The sequence below is a fragment of the Ranitomeya variabilis genome, chromosome 1 (assembly GCF_051348905.1).
Source record: "Ranitomeya variabilis isolate aRanVar5 chromosome 1, aRanVar5.hap1, whole genome shotgun sequence".
NCBI classification, from domain to species: Eukaryota; Metazoa; Chordata; class Amphibia; order Anura; family Dendrobatidae; genus Ranitomeya; species Ranitomeya variabilis.
In genome coordinates, this window is record NC_135232.1 from 43,905,099 (window position 1) to 43,923,421 (window position 18,323).

Sequence of the window (18,323 nt, forward strand, 5' to 3'; positions counted from 1 at the left end):
ATATTTAGTGATCCCCTTAAACATCCCATATGGATCTCTAGTGTCCATGTTGAATGTGGGTGCAGTGAAATACCTCAAAAGTCTGTAACATTTGCCCTTTTTTTTTGCTGTTGTTGTTTTACCGCTGTTGGCAGATATATCTGCTCCAAAGAACGGGAAAAAGTCAGGCGTTCAGATTACAGGAACCATAGAATCATCCAGTATGTACATAGAGGATGTCTGGAGGACATTTTCTGTGTTTTATTTCCTGGAATGGATTTTTGTTATTCCGATAAAGAATTCTTCTGACAAATTGCGGGGACATGTTCGATTTTTAATCTGAGGGTCAGATCAAAATAGTCAACGGGTCCGTGAAAAAAAATCGGACCGCAGTTCGGGTAAGATCCGATTTTCACAGACTGTCAGGAATGAGAAGATGGAAAAACAGATGACGCTCGACTCTCGCTGTGATGAAATTCTGATCAGAATTTTTTTTTTTTTGGAAGTGGAAAAATCAGACATGGGAATGATCCCAAAACTGCATTTGCACAAAAATAGGATCATTTTGCCAAAATTTTGCCAAAAAGAAACAAAAACACAACGCGACCACACAGCCTGCGTCTATGTTCATGCATTTTTTATATATTTTTTCTTTTGGTGCGGATCCACTCTCTAATCCTATTCATTTCTATACGAAATCTATTTTCTTTATTCTACCTGGAAAAAAAGTAAAGTACAAGTCACTTTTTTGAAGCAGATTCTGATAGAAACTTTTCCAAACTAGGCGCTGTCCAATCAAAACACTCTCGGAAAAAAACTCTTCCAAAACTCTTCAAAACTCCTCCAAAAAGTTTGTTCCCACTTGAAAAACTAGGTGTGAACGTCGCCTTATGGTGTCCAACCCCAACGAGGTCCTTTTTCTCCTTTGCACAGTTACTTGTGAAGTTGCTCTAACTTATTTTATGGTGTGTTCTTGGTGGGGCGGGGGACCCTGACATGTGCGGTATTTTCCTTTTCCCGTTTCTTTTCTAGCTGTCATACCTCTGTATCCTTTTCTATCTGTGTGCCGTGTGTATATACCGGCGGTGCATGCTTCCGTGCCGTGCTCGTCCCGTCTTGCTGCTGTTCTCCGCCTATACATTCGGTGACTTTACAGACGTATTGACGATATTTCACATGTAAATAAACATGGAGTATTTGACTCAGTAAAAGTGGTATTTTTTGTCATTGGAGGGGGCCGGTCAGTGACGCGGAGAGTGGCGGCGATACGGTGGAGATTCTGGTTGTGTGCGTCACTGCATTTGCGTCACGAGGACGGGAAACCCGAGCCGCTTCCTATTCACAGGTAAAGCCGGGAGGTAATTGATTTTTTGATGCAGAATGATTTTAGCGTTCGCTCCACAGCTGCTTTGGAAAACATGAATCTTCCCTGTGATTAGTCGTTCGCCGCCTCGACCCTGGGATCTATAAAAGCCGAACTCCGGCAAATCGCCGCACTCTGCGCCATGTTCACACACGAGGTCCTCGCACTGATTTATGGCCTCGCTGCCATAGCCGCAGCTCCAGCAAATCTGTCCGCAAACTGCTTAAAGGACACCATGGATTATATGTCCGACCTGAACTCTGCGGAGCCCAAAACCTATGCCAGGCTCAGTAAGTACCACTGCTCGCTTTCCCCTATGCCAGGCTCAGTAAGTACAACTGCTCGCTTTCCCCTATGTCAGGCTCAGTAAGTACCACTGCTCCCTTTCCCCTATGCCAGGCTCAGTAAGTACCACTGCTCACTTTCCCATATGCCAAGCTCAGTAAGTACAACTGCCCGCTTTTCCCTATGCCTGGCTCAGTAAGTACAACTGCTTGCTTTCCCCTATGCCAGGCTCAGTAAGTACGACTGCTCGCTTTCCCCTATGCAAGGCTCAGTAAGTACCACTGCTCGCTTTCCCCTAAGCCAGGCTCAGTAAGTACCACTGCTCGCTTTCCCCTATGCCAGGCTCAGCAAGTACCACTGCTCGCTTTCCCATATACCAAGCTCAGTAAGTACAACTGCTTGCTTTCCCCTACACCAGGCTCAGTAAGTACAACTGCTCGCTTTCCCCTATGTCAGGCTCAGTAAGTACCACTGCTCGCTTTCCCCTATGCCTGGCTCAGTAAGTACAACTGCTCGCTTTTCCATATGCCAAGCTCAGTAAGTACGACTGCTTGCTTTCAGCTATGCCAGGCTCAGTAAGTACAACTGCTCGCTTTCCCCTACGCCAGGCTCAGTAAGTACAACTGCTCCCTTTCCCTTATGCAAGGCTCAGTAAGTACAACTTCTGCCTTTCCCCTATGCCAGGCTCAGTAAGTAACACTGCTCGCTTTCCCCTATGCCAGGCTCTGTAAGTACAACTGCTTGCTTTCCCCTACGCCAGGCTCAGTAAGTACAACTGCTCGCTTTCCCCTATGTCAGGCTCAGTAAGTACCACTGCTCGCTTTCCCCTATGCCTGGCTCAGGAAGTACCACTGCTCGCTTTCCCCTATGCCAGGCTCAGTAAGTACCACTGCTCGCTTTCCCCTACGCCAGGCTCAGTAAGTACCACTGCTCGCTTTCCCCTATGCCTGGCTCAGGAAGTACCACTGCTCGCTTTCCCCTATGCCAGGTTCAGTAAGTACAACTGCTCGCTTTCCCCTATGCCTGGCTCAGGAAGTACCACTGCTCGCTTTCCCCTACGCCAGGTTCAGTAAGTACAACTGCTTGCTTTCCCCTATGCCAGGCTCAGTAAGTACTACTGCTCGCTTTCCCCTATGCCAGGCTCAGTAAGTACAACTGCTTGCTTTCACCTATTTCAGGCTTCGTAAGTACAACTGCTCGATTTCCCCTATGTCAGGCTCAGTAAGTACAACTGCTCGCTTTCCCCTATGTCAGGCTCAGTAAGTACAACTGCTCCCTTTCCCTTATGCAAGGCTCAGTAAGTACAACTTCTGCCTTTCCCCTATGCCAGGCTCAGTAAGTACCACTGCTCGCTTTCCCCTATGCCAGGCTCTGTAAGTACTACTGCTCACTTTCCCCTATGCCAAGCTCAGTAAGTACAACTGCTTGCTTTCCCCTACGCCAGGCTCAGTAAGTACAACTGCTCGCTTTCCCCTATGCCAGGCTCAGTAAGTACCACTGCTCGCTTTCCCCTATGCCTGGCTCAGGAAGTACCACTGCTCGCTTTCCCCTATGCCTGGCTCAGGAAGTACCACTGCTCGCTTTCCCCTATGCCAGGTTCAGTAAGTACAACTGCTCGCTTTCCCCTATGCCTGGCTCAGGAAGTACCACTGCTCGCTTTCCCCTACGCCAGGTTCAGTAAGTACAACTGCTTGCTTTCCCCTATGCCAGGCTCAGTAAGTACTACTGCTCGCTTTCCCCTATGCCAGGCTCAGTAAGTACAACTGCTCGCTTTCCCCTATGCCTGGCTCAGGAAGTACCACTGCTCGCTTTCCCCTACGCCAGGTTCAGTAAGTACAACTGCTTGCTTTCCCCTATGCCAGGCTCAGTAAGTACTACTGCTCGCTTTCCCCTATGCCAGGCTCAGTAAGTACAACTGCTTGCTTTCCCCTATGCCAGGCTCAGTAAGTACCACTGCTCGCTTTCCCCTATGCCAAGCTCAGTAAGTACAACTGCTCGCTTTCCCCTATGCCAGGCTCAGTAAGTACAACTGCTTGCTTTCCCCTATGCCAAGCTCAGTAAGTACAACTTCTTGCTTTCCACTACACCAGGCTCAGTAAGTACAACTGCTTGCTTTCCCCTATGCCAAGCTCAGTAAGTACAACTGCTCGCTTTCCCCTATGCCAAGCTCAGTAAGTACCACTGCTCGCTTTCCCCTATGCCAGGCTCAGTAAGTACAACTGCTCGCTTTCCCCTAAGCCAGGCTCAGTAAGTACCACTGCTTGCTTTCCCCTACGCCAGGCTCAGTAAGTACAACTTCTGCCTTTCCCCTATGCCAGGCTCAGTAAGTACAACTGCTTGCTTTCCCCTACACCAGGCTCAGTAAGTACAACTGCTTGCTTTCACCTATTTCAGGCTTCGTAAGTACAACTGCTCACTTTCCCCTATGCCAAGCTCAGTAAGTACAACTGCTTGCTTTCCCCTACGCCAGGCTCAGTAAGTACAACTGCTCGCTTTCCCCTACGCCAGGCTCAGTAAGTACAACTGCTCGCTTTCCCCTACGCCTGGCTCAGTAAGTACAACTGCTCGCTTTCCCCTACGCCAGGCTCAGTAAGTACAACTGCTCGCTTTCCCCTACGCCAGGCTCAGTAAGTACAACTGCTCGCTTTCCCCTACGCCAGGCTCAGTAAGTACAACTGCTCGCTTTCCCATATGCCAAGCTCAGTAAGTACAACTGCCCGCTTTTCCCTATGCCAGGCTCAGTAAGTACAACTGCTCGCTTTCCCCTATGCCAGGCTCAGTAAGTACAACTGCTCGCTTTCCCCTATGCCTGGCTCAGGAAGTACCACTGCTCGCTTTCCCCTACGCCAGGTTCAGTAAGTACAACTGCTTGCTTTCCCCTATGCCAGGCTCAGTAAGTACTACTGCTCGCTTTCCCCTACGCCGTGCTCAGTAAGTACCACTGCTCGCTTTCTCCTACACCAGGCTCAGTAAGTACGACTGCTCGCTTTCCCCCATGCCAGGCTCAGTAAGTACAACTGCTCACTTTCCCCTATGCCAGGCTCAGTAAGTACAACTGCTCGCTTTCCCCTATGCCAAGCTCAGTAAGTACAACTGCTCGCTTTCCCCTACGCCAGGCTCAGTAAGTACAACTGCTCGCTTTCCCCTACGCCAGGCTCAGTAAGTACAACTGCTCGCTTTCCCCTACGCCAGGCTCAGTAAGTACAACTGCTCGCTTTCCCATATGCCAAGCTCAGTAAGTACAACTGCCCGCTTTTCCCTATGCCAGGCTCAGTAAGTACAACTGCTCGCTTTCCCCTATGCCAGGCTCAGTAAGTACAACTGCTCGCTTTCCCCTATGCCTGGCTCAGGAAGTACCACTGCTCGCTTTCCCCTACGCCAGGTTCAGTAAGTACAACTGCTTGCTTTCCCCTATGCCAGGCTCAGTAAGTACAACTGCTCGCTTTCCCCTATGCCAGGCTCAGTAAGTACAACTGCTCGCTTTCCCCTACGCCGTGCTCAGTAAGTACCACTGCTCGCTTTCTCCTACACCAGGCTCAGTAAGTACGACTGCTCGCTTTCCCCCATGCCAGGCTCAGTAAGTACAACTGCTCACTTTCCCCTATGCCAGGCTCAGTAAGTACCACTGCTCGCTTTCCCCTATGCCAGGCTCAGTAAGTACAACTGCTCGCTTTCCCCTAAGCCAGGCTCAGTAAGTACCACTGCTTGCTTTCCCCTACGCCAGGCTCAGTAAGTACATCTTCTGCCTTTCCCCTATGCCAGGCTCAGTAAGTACCACTGCTCGCTTTCCCATATACCAAGCTCAGTAAGTACAACTGCTTGCTTTCCCCTACACCAGGCTCAGTAAGTACAACTGCTTGCTTTCACCTATTTCAGGCTTCGTAAGTACAACTGCTCGATTTCCCCTATGCCAGGCTCAGTAAGTACTACTGCTCACTTTCCCCTATGCCAAGCTCAGTAAGTACAACTGCTTGCTTTCCCCTACGCCAGGCTCAGTAAGTACAACTGCTCGCTTTCCCCTATGCCAGGCTCAGTAAGTACAACTGCTCGCTTTCCCCTATGCCTGGCTCAGGAAGTACCACTGCTCGCTTTCCCCTACGCCAGGTTCAGTAAGTACAACTGCTTGCTTTCCCCTATGCCAGGCTCAGTAAGTACTACTGCTCGCTTTCCCCTATGCCAGGCTCAGTAAGTACAACTGCTCGCTTTCCCCTACGCCGTGCTCAGTAAGTACCACTGCTCGCTTTCTCCTACACCAGGCTCAGTAAGTACGACTGCTCGCTTTCCCCCATGCCAGGCTCAGTAAGTACAACTGCTCACTTTCCCCTATGCCAGGCTCAGTAAGTACAACTGCTCACTTTCCCCTATGCCAGGCTCAGTAAGTACAACTGCTCGCTTTCCCCTATGCCAGGCTCAGTAAGTACAACTGCTTGCTTTCCCCTATGCCAAGCTCAGTAAGTACAACTGCTTGCTTTCCCCTATGCCAAGCTCAGTAAGTACCACTGCTCGCTTTCCCCTATGCCAGGCTCAGTAAGTACAACTGCTTGCTTTCCCCTATGCCAAGCTCAGTAAGTACAACTTCTTGCTTTCCACTACACCAGGCTCAGTAAGTACAACTGCTTGCTTTCCACTACACCAGGCTCAGTAAGTACAACTGCTTGCTTTCCCCTATGCCAGGCTCAGTAAGTACAACTGCTTGCTTTCCCCTATGCCAAGCTCAGTAAGTACAACTGCTTGCTTTCCCCTATGCCAAGCTCAGTAAGTACAACTGCTCACTTTCCCCTATGCCAGGCTCAGTAAGTACAACTGCTCGCTTTCCCCTATGCCAGGCTCAGTAAGTACAACTGCTTGCTTTCCCCTATGCCAAGCTCAGTAAGTACAACTGCTTGCTTTCCCCTATGCCAAGCTCAGTAAGTACCACTGCTCGCTTTCCCCTATGCCAGGCTCAGTAAGTACAACTGCTTGCTTTCCCCTATGCCAAGCTCAGTAAGTACAACTTCTTGCTTTCCACTACACCAGGCTCAGTAAGTACAACTGCTTGCTTTCCACTACACCAGGCTCAGTAAGTACAACTGCTCGCTTTCCCCTATGCCAGGCTCAGTAAGTACAACTGCTTGCTTTCCCCTATGCCAAGCTCAGTAAGTACAACTCCTTGCTTTCCACTACACCAGGCTCAGTAAGTACAACTGCTTGCTTTCCCCTATGCCAAGCTCAGTAAGTACAACTGCTTGCTTTCCCCTATGCCAAGCTCAGTAAGTACCACTGCTCGCTTTCCCCTATGCCAGGCTCAGTAAGTACAACTGCTTGCTTTCCCCTATGCCAAGCTCAGTAAGTACAACTTCTTGCTTTCCACTACACCAGGCTCAGTAAGTACAACTGCTTGCTTTCCCCTATGCCAAGCTCAGTAAGTACAACTGCTTGCTTTCCCCTATGCCAAGCTCAGTAAGTACCACTGCTCGCTTTCCCCTATGCCTGGCTCAGTAAGTACAACTGCTCGCTTTCCCCTATGTCAGGCTCAGTAAGTACCACTGCTCGCTTTCCCCTATGCCAGGCTCAGTAAGTACAACTGCTTGCTTTCCCCTATGCCAAGCTCAGTAAGTACCACTGCTCGCTTTCCCCTATGCCAAGCTCAGTAAGTACCACTGCTTGCTTTCCCCTATGCCTGGCTCAGTAAGTACAACTGCTCGCTTTCCCCTATGTCAGGCTCAGTAAGTACCACTGCTCGCTTTCCCCTATGCCAGGCTCAGTAAGTACAACTGCTTGCTTTCCCCTATGCCAAGCTCAGTAAGTACAACTTCTTGCTTTCCACTACACCAGGCTCAGTAAGTACCACTGCTCGCTTTCCCCTATGCCTGGCTCAGTAAGTACAACTGCTTGCTTTCCCCTATGCCAAGCTCAGTAAGTACCACTGCTCGCTTTCCCCTATGCCAAGCTCAGTAAGTACCACTGCTTGCTTTCCCCTATGCCAAGCTAAGTAACTACAACTGCCCGCTTTCCCCTATGCCAAGCTCAGTAAGTACCACTGCTTGCTTTCCCCTATGCCAAGCTCAGTAAGTACCACTGCTTGCTTTCCCCTATGCCAAGCTAAGTAACTACAACTGCCCGCTTTCCCCTATGCCAAGCTCAGTAAGTGCAACTGCTCGCTTTCCCCTATGCCAAGCTCCGTAAATACCACTGCTTGCTTTCCCCTATGCCAGGGTCAGTAAGTACCACTGCTTGCTTTCCCCTATGCCAGGCTCAGTAAGTACCACTGCTTGCTTTCCCCTATGCCAGGCTCAGTAAGTGCAACTGCTCGCTTTCCCCTATGCCAAGCTCCGTAAATACCACTGCTTGCTTTCCCCTATGCCAGGCTCAGTAAGTACCACTGCTTGCTTTCCCCTATGCCAGGCTCAGTAAGTGCAACTGCTCGCTTTCCCCTATGCCAAGCTCCGTAAATACCACTGCTTGCTTTCCCCTATGCCAGGCTCAGTAAGTGCAACTGCTCGCTTTCCCCTATGCCAAGCTCCGTAAATACCACTGCTTGCTTTCCCCTATGCCAGGCTCAGTAAGTACCACTGCTTGCTTTCCCCTATGCCAGGCTCAGTAAGTACCACTGCTTGCTTTCCCCTATGCCAGGCTCAGTAAGTACAACTGCTCGCTTTCCCCTATGCCAGGCTCAGTAAGTACCACTGCTTGCTTTCCCCTATGCCAGGCTCAGTAAGTACCACTGCTTGCTTTCCCCTATGCCAGGCTCAGTAAGTACAACTGCTCGCTTTCCCCTATGCCAGGCTCAGTAAGTACAACTGCTCGCTTTCCCCTATGCCAGGCTCAGTAAGTACCACTGCTTGCTTTCCCCTATGCCAGGCTCAGTAAGTACAACTGCTCGCTTTCCCCTATGCCAGGCTCAGTAAGTACCACTGCTTGCTTTCCCCTATGCCAGGCTCAGTAAGTACCACTGCTTGCTTTCCCCTATGCCAGGCTCAGTAAGTGCAACTGCTCGCTTTCCCCTATGCCAGGCTCAGTAAGTACAACTGCTCGCTTTCCCCTATGCCAGGCTCAGTAAGTACCACTGCTTGCTTTCCCCTATGCCAGGCTCAGTAAGTACCACTGCTCGCTTTCCCCTATGCCAGGCTCAGTAAGTACCACTGCTTGCTTTCCCCTACGCCAGGCTCAGTAAGTGCAACTGCTCGCTTTCCCCTATGCCAGGCTCAGTAAGTACCACTGCTCGCTTTCCCCTATGCCAGGCTCAGTAAGTACCACTGCTTGCTTTCCCCTACGCCAGGCTCAGTAAGTGCAACTGCTCGCTTTCCCCTATGCCAGGCTCAGTAAGTACCACTGCTCGCTTTCCCCTATGCCAGGCTCAGTAAGTACAACTGCTTGCTTTCCCCTATGCCAAGCTCAGTAAGTACAACTTCTTGCTTTCCACTACACCAGGCTCAGTAAGTACAACTGCTTGCTTTCCCCTATGCCAAGCTCAGTAAGTACAACTGCTTGCTTTCCCCTATGCCAAGCTCAGTAAGTACCACTGCTCGCTTTCCCCTATGCCTGGCTCAGTAAGTACAACTGCTCGCTTTCCCCTATGTCAGGCTCAGTAAGTACCACTGCTCGCTTTCCCCTATGCCAGGCTCAGTAAGTACAACTGCTTGCTTTCCCCTATGCCAAGCTCAGTAAGTACAACTTCTTGCTTTCCACTACACCAGGCTCAGTAAGTACAACTGCTTGCTTTCCCCTATGCCAAGCTCAGTAAGTACCACTGCTCGCTTTCCCCTATGCCAAGCTCAGTAAGTACCACTGCTTGCTTTCCCCTATGCCTGGCTCAGTAAGTACAACTGCTCGCTTTCCCCTATGTCAGGCTCAGTAAGTACCACTGCTCGCTTTCCCCTATGCCAGGCTCAGTAAGTACAACTGCTTGCTTTCCCCTATGCCAAGCTCAGTAAGTACCACTGCTCGCTTTCCCCTATGCCAAGCTCAGTAAGTACCACTGCTTGCTTTCCCCTATGCCAAGCTAAGTAACTACAACTGCCCGCTTTCCCCTATGCCAAGCTCAGTAAGTACCACTGCTTGCTTTCCCCTATGCCAAGCTCAGTAAGTACCACTGCTTGCTTTCCCCTATGCCAAGCTAAGTAACTACAACTGCCCGCTTTCCCCTATGCCAAGCTCAGTAAGTGCAACTGCTCGCTTTCCCCTATGCCAAGCTCCGTAAATACCACTGCTTGCTTTCCCCTATGCCAGGGTCAGTAAGTACCACTGCTTGCTTTCCCCTATGCCAGGCTCAGTAAGTACCACTGCTTGCTTTCCCCTATGCCAGGCTCAGTAAGTGCAACTGCTCGCTTTCCCCTATGCCAAGCTCCGTAAATACCACTGCTTGCTTTCCCCTATGCCAGGCTCAGTAAGTACCACTGCTTGCTTTCCCCTATGCCAGGCTCAGTAAGTACCACTGCTTGCTTTCCCCTATGCCAGGCTCAGTAAGTACAACTGCTCGCTTTCCCCTATGCCAGGCTCAGTAAGTACCACTGCTTGCTTTCCCCTATGCCAGGCTCAGTAAGTACCACTGCTTGCTTTCCCCTATGCCAGGCTCAGTAAGTACAACTGCTCGCTTTCCCCTATGCCAGGCTCAGTAAGTACAACTGCTCGCTTTCCCCTATGCCAGGCTCAGTAAGTACCACTGCTTGCTTTCCCCTATGCCAGGCTCAGTAAGTACAACTGCTCGCTTTCCCCTATGCCAGGCTCAGTAAGTACCACTGCTTGCTTTCCCCTATGCCAGGCTCAGTAAGTACCACTGCTTGCTTTCCCCTATGCCAGGCTCAGTAAGTGCAACTGCTCGCTTTCCCCTATGCCAGGCTCAGTAAGTACAACTGCTCGCTTTCCCCTATGCCAGGCTCAGTAAGTACCACTGCTTGCTTTCCCCTATGCCAGGCTCAGTAAGTACCACTGCTTGCTTTCCCCTATGCCAGGCTCAGTAAGTGCAACTGCTCGCTTTCCCCTATGCCAGGCTCAGTAAGTACCACTGCTTGCTTTCCCCTATGCCAGGCTCAGTAAGTACCACTGCTTGCTTTCCCCTATGCCAGGCTCAGTAAGTACAACTGCTCGCTTTCCCCTATGCCAGGCTCAGTAAGTACCACTGCTTGCTTTCCCCTATGCCAGGCTCAGTAAGTACCACTGCTTGCTTTCCCCTATGCCAGGCTCAGTAAGTACAACTGCTCGCTTTCCCCTATGCCAGGCTCAGTAAGTACAACTGCTCGCTTTCCCCTATGCCAGGCTCAGTAAGTACCACTGCTTGCTTTCCCCTATGCCAGGCTCAGTAAGTACAACTGCTCGCTTTCCCCTATGCCAGGCTCAGTAAGTACCACTGCTTGCTTTCCCCTATGCCAGGCTCAGTAAGTACCACTGCTTGCTTTCCCCTATGCCAGGCTCAGTAAGTGCAACTGCTCGCTTTCCCCTATGCCAGGCTCAGTAAGTACAACTGCTCGCTTTCCCCTATGCCAGGCTCAGTAAGTACCACTGCTTGCTTTCCCCTATGCCAGGCTCAGTAAGTACCACTGCTTGCTTTCCCCTATGCCAGGCTCAGTAAGTACCACTGCTTGCTTTCCCCTATGCCAGGCTCAGTAAGTACCACTGCTTGCTTTCCCCTATGCCAGGCTCAGTAAGTACAACTGCTCGCTTTCCCCTATGCCAGGCTCAGTAAGTACCACTGCTTGCTTTCCCCTATGCCAGGCTCAGTAAGTACCACTGCTCGCTTTCCCCTATGCCAGGCTCAGTAAGTACCACTGCTTGCTTTCCCCTATGCCAGGCTCAGTAAATACCACTGCTTGCTTTCCCCTATGCCAGGCTCAGTAAGTACAACTGCTCGCTTTCCCCTACGCCAGGCTCAGTAAGTACCACTGCTTGCTTTCCCCTATGCCAGGCTCAGTAAGTACCACTGCTTGCTTTCCCCTATGCCAGGCTCAGTAAGTACAACTGCTCGCTTTCCCCTATGCCAGGCTCAGTAAGTACAACTGCTCGCTTTCCCCTATGCCAGGCTCAGTAAGTACCACTGCTTGCTTTCCCCTATGCCAGGCTCAGTAAGTACAACTGCTCGCTTTCCCCTATGCCAGGCTCAGTAAGTACCACTGCTTGCTTTCCCCTATGCCAGGCTCAGTAAGTACCACTGCTTGCTTTCCCCTATGCCAGGCTCAGTAAGTGCAAGTATAGGAAAAATCAGCCGCACTCAATTGGTTGAAAGTTCAGCAAACTGTGTAGTTTCTTTATTAACATATACAATAAACATCACCAGGTGCTTTTTTAGGAGGTAAATGGGTGGCGGACTATTCAATTCGGGTAACGTTTCGACCCCAGCGGGTCTTTATCAAAACCTCACTTGTGCCAAAGAGGTAGAGGAGAGGAGAAAGAGCCGAGTTCCCATAGGGCAGCTCTGGTGGAGTTGTGTGGAAGCGCGTCCGCCTGGTGGGTGATCACCCACCAGGCGGACGCGCTTCCACACAACTCCACCAGAGCTGCCCTATGGGAACTCGGCTCTTTCTCCTCTCCTCTACCTCTTTGGCACAAGTGAGGTTTTGATAAAGACCCGCTGGGGTCGAAACGTTACCCGAATTGAATAGTCCGCCACCCATTTACCTCCTAAAAAAGCACCTGGTGATGTTTATTGTATATGTTAATAAAGAAACTACACAGTTTGCTGAACTTTCAACCAATTGAGTGCGGCTGATTTTTCCTATACTTGGACTATTTTTGTTCATGCCTGCACCAACCCAGTGACAGTGTGCACATCTTTTTCCTGGATAGGCTCAGTAAGTGCAACTGCTCGCTTTCCCCTATGCCAGGCTCAGTAAGTACAACTGCTCGCTTTCCCCTATGCCAGGCTCAGTAAGTACCACTGCTTGCTTTCCCCTATGCCAGGCTCAGTAAGTACCACTGCTTGCTTTCCCCTATGCCAGGCTCAGTAAGTGCAACTGCTCGCTTTCCCCTATGCCAGGCTCAGTAAGTACCACTGCTCGCTTTCCCCTATGCCAGGCTCAGTAAGTACCACTGCTTGCTTTCCCCTATGCCAAGCTAAGTAACTACAACTGCTCGCTTTCCCCTATGCCAGGCTCAGTAAGTACCACTGCTCGCTTTCCCCTATGCCAAGCTCCGTAAATACCACTGCTTGCTTTCCCCTATGCCAGGGTCAGTAAGTACCACTGCTTGCTTTCCCCTATGCCAGGCTCAGTAAGTACCACTGCTTGCTTTCCCCTATGCCAGGCTCAGTAATTACGACTGCTTGCTTTCCCGTATGTCAGGCTCAGTAAGTACAACTGCTCGCTTTCCCCTATGCCAGGGTCAGTAAGTACCACTGCTTGCTTTCCCCTATGCCAGGCTCAGTAAGTACCACTGCTTGCTTTCCCCTATGCCAGGCTCAGTAATTACGACTGCTTGCTTTCCCGTATGTCAGGCTCAGTAAGTACAACTGCTCGCTTTCCCCTATGCCAGGCTCAGTAAGTACAACTGCTCGCTTTCCCCTATGCCAGGCTCAGTAAGTACCACTGCTCGCTTTCCCCTATGCCAGGCTCAGTAAGTACAACTGCTTGCTTTCCCCTATGCCAAGCTCAGTAAGTACCACTGCTCGCTTTCCCCTATGCCAGGGTCAGTAAGTACCACTGCTCGCTTTCCCCTATGCCAAGCTCCGTAAATACCACTGCTTGCTTTCCCCTATGCCAGGGTCAGTAAGTACCACTGCTTGCTTTCCCCTATGCCTGGCTCAGTAAGTACGACTGCTTGCTTTCACCTATGTCAGGCTCAGTAAGTACCACTGCTTGCTTTCCCCTATGTCAGGCTCAGTAAGTACAACTGCTCGCTTTCCCCTATGTCTGGCTCAGTAAGTACAACTGCTTGCTTTCCGCTACGCCAGGCTCAGTAAGTACAACTGCTTGTTTCCCCTATGCCAGGCTCATATCCTATAATATGGTAAAACTGCTTTTGGTGCACATGCCGGTCCAATATGCCCAGGAACTATCCTATCCTTCTTACTGTGTAACTTGCCATCCACCTTTCTGAGTGCCTTTTAATCAACATTCTACCAGTACTATAGGTGCTGGACAAGTACACACAGGCATATACAGTATATACTATACACAAATGCAATTTTAGCCCTTCCGGTCTCCAGAAAATACAAAGGGTTACAACATAATGACAAGGCTCTCATGCAAAACCCAGGAGGCCTCACTGAACCCCTGATATGTTCTAGCTACATGATGCCACCACTAGGGGGAGCAGTGTTTACATTTGTTTGCAGTGGTTCCCCCTAGTGGCTGCAGGGAGACGCTGCTGCGTTGTTGCATCATGGCCCCATAGCTGTCTCATGTCCTGGTTCTATATAGTCATTCCTCTGGATCATACCAGAAAACCCCATGAGAAATCTGCCCTAGATATTGGAGTTTTGATGGGATCTGCTAAACTCTTGTTGGCATCGTTAGCTTCTGGGGATATGTTGTTTGTGCATCATGACAACTCGGTAGATTTTCATGCAGTCCTATGTAAATCCCCAGCTCTTTTAGTAATGCCCCCATTCCATTCCCCATCTTGGAGCAATGCCAAATCCTGACACTCATCTTGCAGTAATGTCCTCATCTTGTAATAATGTCCCCAATCCTGGTCCCCTTCTTTTAGTAATGTCCCCATCCTGTTCCTCATCTTGTAGTATTCCTCATCTTGTAGTAATGTCTCCATCCTAGTCCTTATGCTGTAGCAATGCCTCAGTGTGGTCCTCATCTTCTAGTAATGTCAGGCAAGGCAAGGGGCAAGGGATGGGGAAGTGGACGTGATGGTGCATGCAGAGGACAAGGCCGTGACCAAGCTGAAAGTGGTCCACAACAAAGACCCACATCATCTCGCTCAACCTTCCTGTCCCAATTTCTAGGGGACCGCAGCACACCACTATTGAAGCCAGAGCAGTGTGAAACGGTTGTTGGTTGGATAGCGGATAATGCTTCCAGGCACTTAGCCACCACCACAACCATGTTTTCCACACAGTCAAGTCTGAGTAGCCATGAGTGTGGACCGGATATTCCTCACCCTGATCCTCCTTCCTCTCACCATGCTGAGTGCCCTGAGACAACTGATCCCACACTTGGACATTCTGAAGAGCTGTTCAGTTTTCCCCTTAAAGATTTCGGACTCTCAGCCGGTCAACTTGAAGTGGGGCCAGATCATGAGATCGCATGTAGCGATGCCCAAACTTTTGAACAATCACAGTCACACGAAGGCGATGGTGGGAAAGTGTCCAAGAAGTGGACGATGATGAGACACAATTGCCAGAAAGTCAGGATGAGGAGCAGGGTGCGGATGTGGAAGACGAGGTTGTGGATGACATAGTGACTGACCCAACCTGGCAGGAAGACATGCAGAGCGAGGACAGCACACATGGAGAAGGAGGCATATCACCCCAACAAGCAGGAAGAAGTGTGGTGGCCACAGACAAAAGGTGTGCATACAACTTGAGGGAAGTTGCCATTCCAACTGTTAGATCTTCCCAAGTTTGGTTATTTTTTAAAGACTCTGCCGATAACCCCAAACAGGCCATTTGCAGAACCTGCCATGCCCGCATCAGCAGGGGAAGCAAAACTACCAGCCTGACCACCAACAGCATGATCAGGCACATGGCAGCTAAGCACCCGACATTTCTCTTCTGCTTGCACTCGAAATGTTGCCTTTTATGCTCGTTGAGATGGAAGGTTTCCACAACCTGATGGCGGTGGCCATCCCAAGGTACTCGGTCCCCAGTCGCCACTATTTCTCCCAGTGCCTGTGATGGTGTGATATGCTATGTAGGTATCGTTTTTGTGTATATTTCTATTTTATTTATTTTCATGGTGTTCTCTTGTAGAAGGAGTTATATGCTAATTGATGAATGGCTGTTGCTGCCATCTGACATCAGCCCCCACAGCACTGTATTGTTTACTAATATGCTAATGACATGTTGACCTAGCTTGCTGAAACAATGAGCCCCTGAGACCATTCCCCTCCTGACCTGTGAATGAGGAGGGAGACTTAAAATATCAGAGAGGTGAGACACAGATGAGTCCTGTGTGGAATGATGATGTGTTCACAGCATCTCAGAGAGAAAGAGGAGTATATGGACTATGCTATCCTCTGTCTACTGGATTGTTGGACTTTTATCCTGTTACTGAACTGCATTCATGTTCTGGACTATTGTATCCTTTGTGTGGTGGATCGTATATGGACCTTTCATATTTTTGCCTAAATAAAGGTCTTGGGATTGTTCACTCTTCGCTGGCTCTGTTGATTGTGTGATACTGAAGAAGGACCCCGTGACAGTGCCGTACCGGCATTACACCAGCATGTGTCCCACATTACCTGTGCCCTCAACAATGCTGTTACATGGAAAGTCAACATAACCACGGACACGTGTGTTATGATCCTTAGTGGCTGAGGATCACAGAATGAACTAGCTAAGTTACTGAACATAGAACGAGCTCTAGGGAGGTGGTAACTGGACTGACCGCAAAACCTGATCCTAACCAAACACACTAAAGGCAGCCGGTGAACGTGCCTAAATTCCTGGACGTCTCGACGCAGCCTGAGAAACTTTCTACCCCTATAGAGAAAGTAAGACCTCACTTGCCTCAGAGAAATGACCCCAAAGATATAGTAAGCCCCCAACAAATATTAACGGTGAGGTAAGGGGAAAATACAAAACGTAGAAATGAAAACAGATTCAGCAAATGAGGCCCACTAATACTAGATAGCAGAAGACAGGCAGGGAACTGTGCGGTCAGTAAAAAACCCTATACAAAATATCCACGCTGAGAATACAAGAACCCCCACACCAACTAACGGTGTGAGGGGAGAAACTCAGCCCCCTAGAGCTACCAGCAAGCAAGGAAATCACATATTATCAAGCTGGACAAGGACAAGTAAATAACCAAACAGAAAACTTAGCTTCTCTTGGAGAGACTGATAGCGAAGGAATTCAGGAGGATCAAGATAGCACTGAATACATTGAGAGCAGGCAAACACTGAAAGTCCAGGTGAGCTAAATAGGAAACCAGCTAACAGATAACGAGACAGCTGATCTGCCTCAGACCTGCAGAAAGACACAAAGAGCCACCAGAGGGAGCCCAAAGACAGCACTCACACAGTACCACTTGTGACCACAAGAGGGAGCCCAAAAACAGAGTTCACAACACACGTGGACAAGTGCTTGTGGGCATGGATGGTACATCTCACTGATGGCACACTGCGTTAGCATAGTGGAATACGGGACCCAGTCGGACCTTGGAATGGACCACATCCTCCCCACGCCGAGAATTGCGGGCCCTATGTCATTCAGGGTTGCCCCCACAGTCTACAGCTCCTTCACCTCCTCCTCCTCCTCTTCCTCCTCCTCCTCTTCAGTCACCGTCTGTAAAATAAACACATCAGTCAGGAGCTGGAAGCACTGCAGCACTACCTCAGCCAAGCGGCAACAGGCTGTGCTGAAGCTAATCTGCTTAGGTGACAAACCGCACAATGCTGAAGAGTTGTGGACAGCGCTGAAAGATCAGTCAGATATTTTGATGACACGCTGAACCTACAGCCAGGCATGGCCGTGTGTGACAATGGCCGTAACTTGGTGGCGGCTCTGAGGCAAGGTGAGCTCACACACGTACCTTGCCTGGCCCAAGTGCTTAACCTCGTGGTTCAACATTTTCTGAAAAGCTGCCGGATCTGCTAGTGAAAGTACGCCGTCTGTCTGCCCATTTTAGAAAGTCAGCTACAGCTTCAGCCTCCCTTGCTGTGCTTCAGCAGAGTTTGCAGCTTCCGGCTCACCGACTTTTGTGTGATGTCCCCACGCATTGGAACTCTACACTGCATATGTTGGAAAGCATTTTTGACCAAAATAGGGCAGTTGTTGACTACCAACATCAACAAGGCCGTCGATATTCAGTTCAGACTCCACACGCAAGAACTCAGGAGTGGACATGGATGTCAGACATATGTACCATCCTCCAAAACTTTGAGGACTGCAGGAAGATGGTGAGCGGCGATGACGCCATAATTAGCATTACCATTCCACTTCTCTGCATTCTGAAAACCTCTCTGCTCACAATTAAAGAGGATGCTTTGCAGGCAGAGCACGAGGACATGGAGCAAGGAACCGTACAGGGGGATTACACTCAGCCCAGCCTCATGTCTTCTCAATGTGGATTGGTAGACAATGAGGAGGTGGAGGAGGAAGAACAGGAGCTACTTTCATGAGATATAGATGGTACTAAAAGCACAGCTGTCATACCGTCTGTCCAGATGGGATGGCCTGAGTACAGGGAGGAAGAGGATGAGGAGGAGGACAGCATGGTCAGTCGTCCTGTTGGTGAGGACACGGAAGTCTTGCCTGTTAGCAGTCTGGCACACATGGCTGACTTTGTTGTGCTGCATTTCACGTGACTCTCGCAATATAAAAATTTTTGGTGACACTCATTACTGTTTGGTGACAGTTTTAGACCCACGCTACAAGGAGAGCTTTCAATCTCTTCTGCCAGAGGCAGACAGGTGTACTAAAATGTTGCAGTACCAGAGGGCCCTTGTAGCAAAATTACTTTAAAAATATCCATGTGAGAACGCTGGCAGCAGACGTCAGAGTTTGTTGTACAACCAAGTAGTCCAAGCGAGAGAGACAGAAGTACAATCTAGCTCAGGCAGGGGAACAAAGGCAAAGTTCTGGGACAGTTTTTTCAGACCCTCCCAT

The 18,323-nt window shown here is 49.8% G+C and overlaps 1 protein-coding gene across 1 annotated transcript in view; it reads left to right on the top strand.

Moving 5' to 3' along the window:
* The first annotated feature begins 1,484 nt into the window (after positions 1–1,484).
* LOC143793483 (O-acyltransferase like protein-like) overlaps positions 1,485–18,323 on the top strand; it is a 135,282-nt gene continuing 118,443 nt past the window's right edge. Inside the window, exon 1 of the mRNA XM_077280489.1 lies at positions 1,485–1,632. Within this exon, the coding sequence (XP_077136604.1) occupies positions 1,485–1,632 (148 nt within the window). The remainder of the gene's footprint in view (positions 1,633–18,323) is intronic.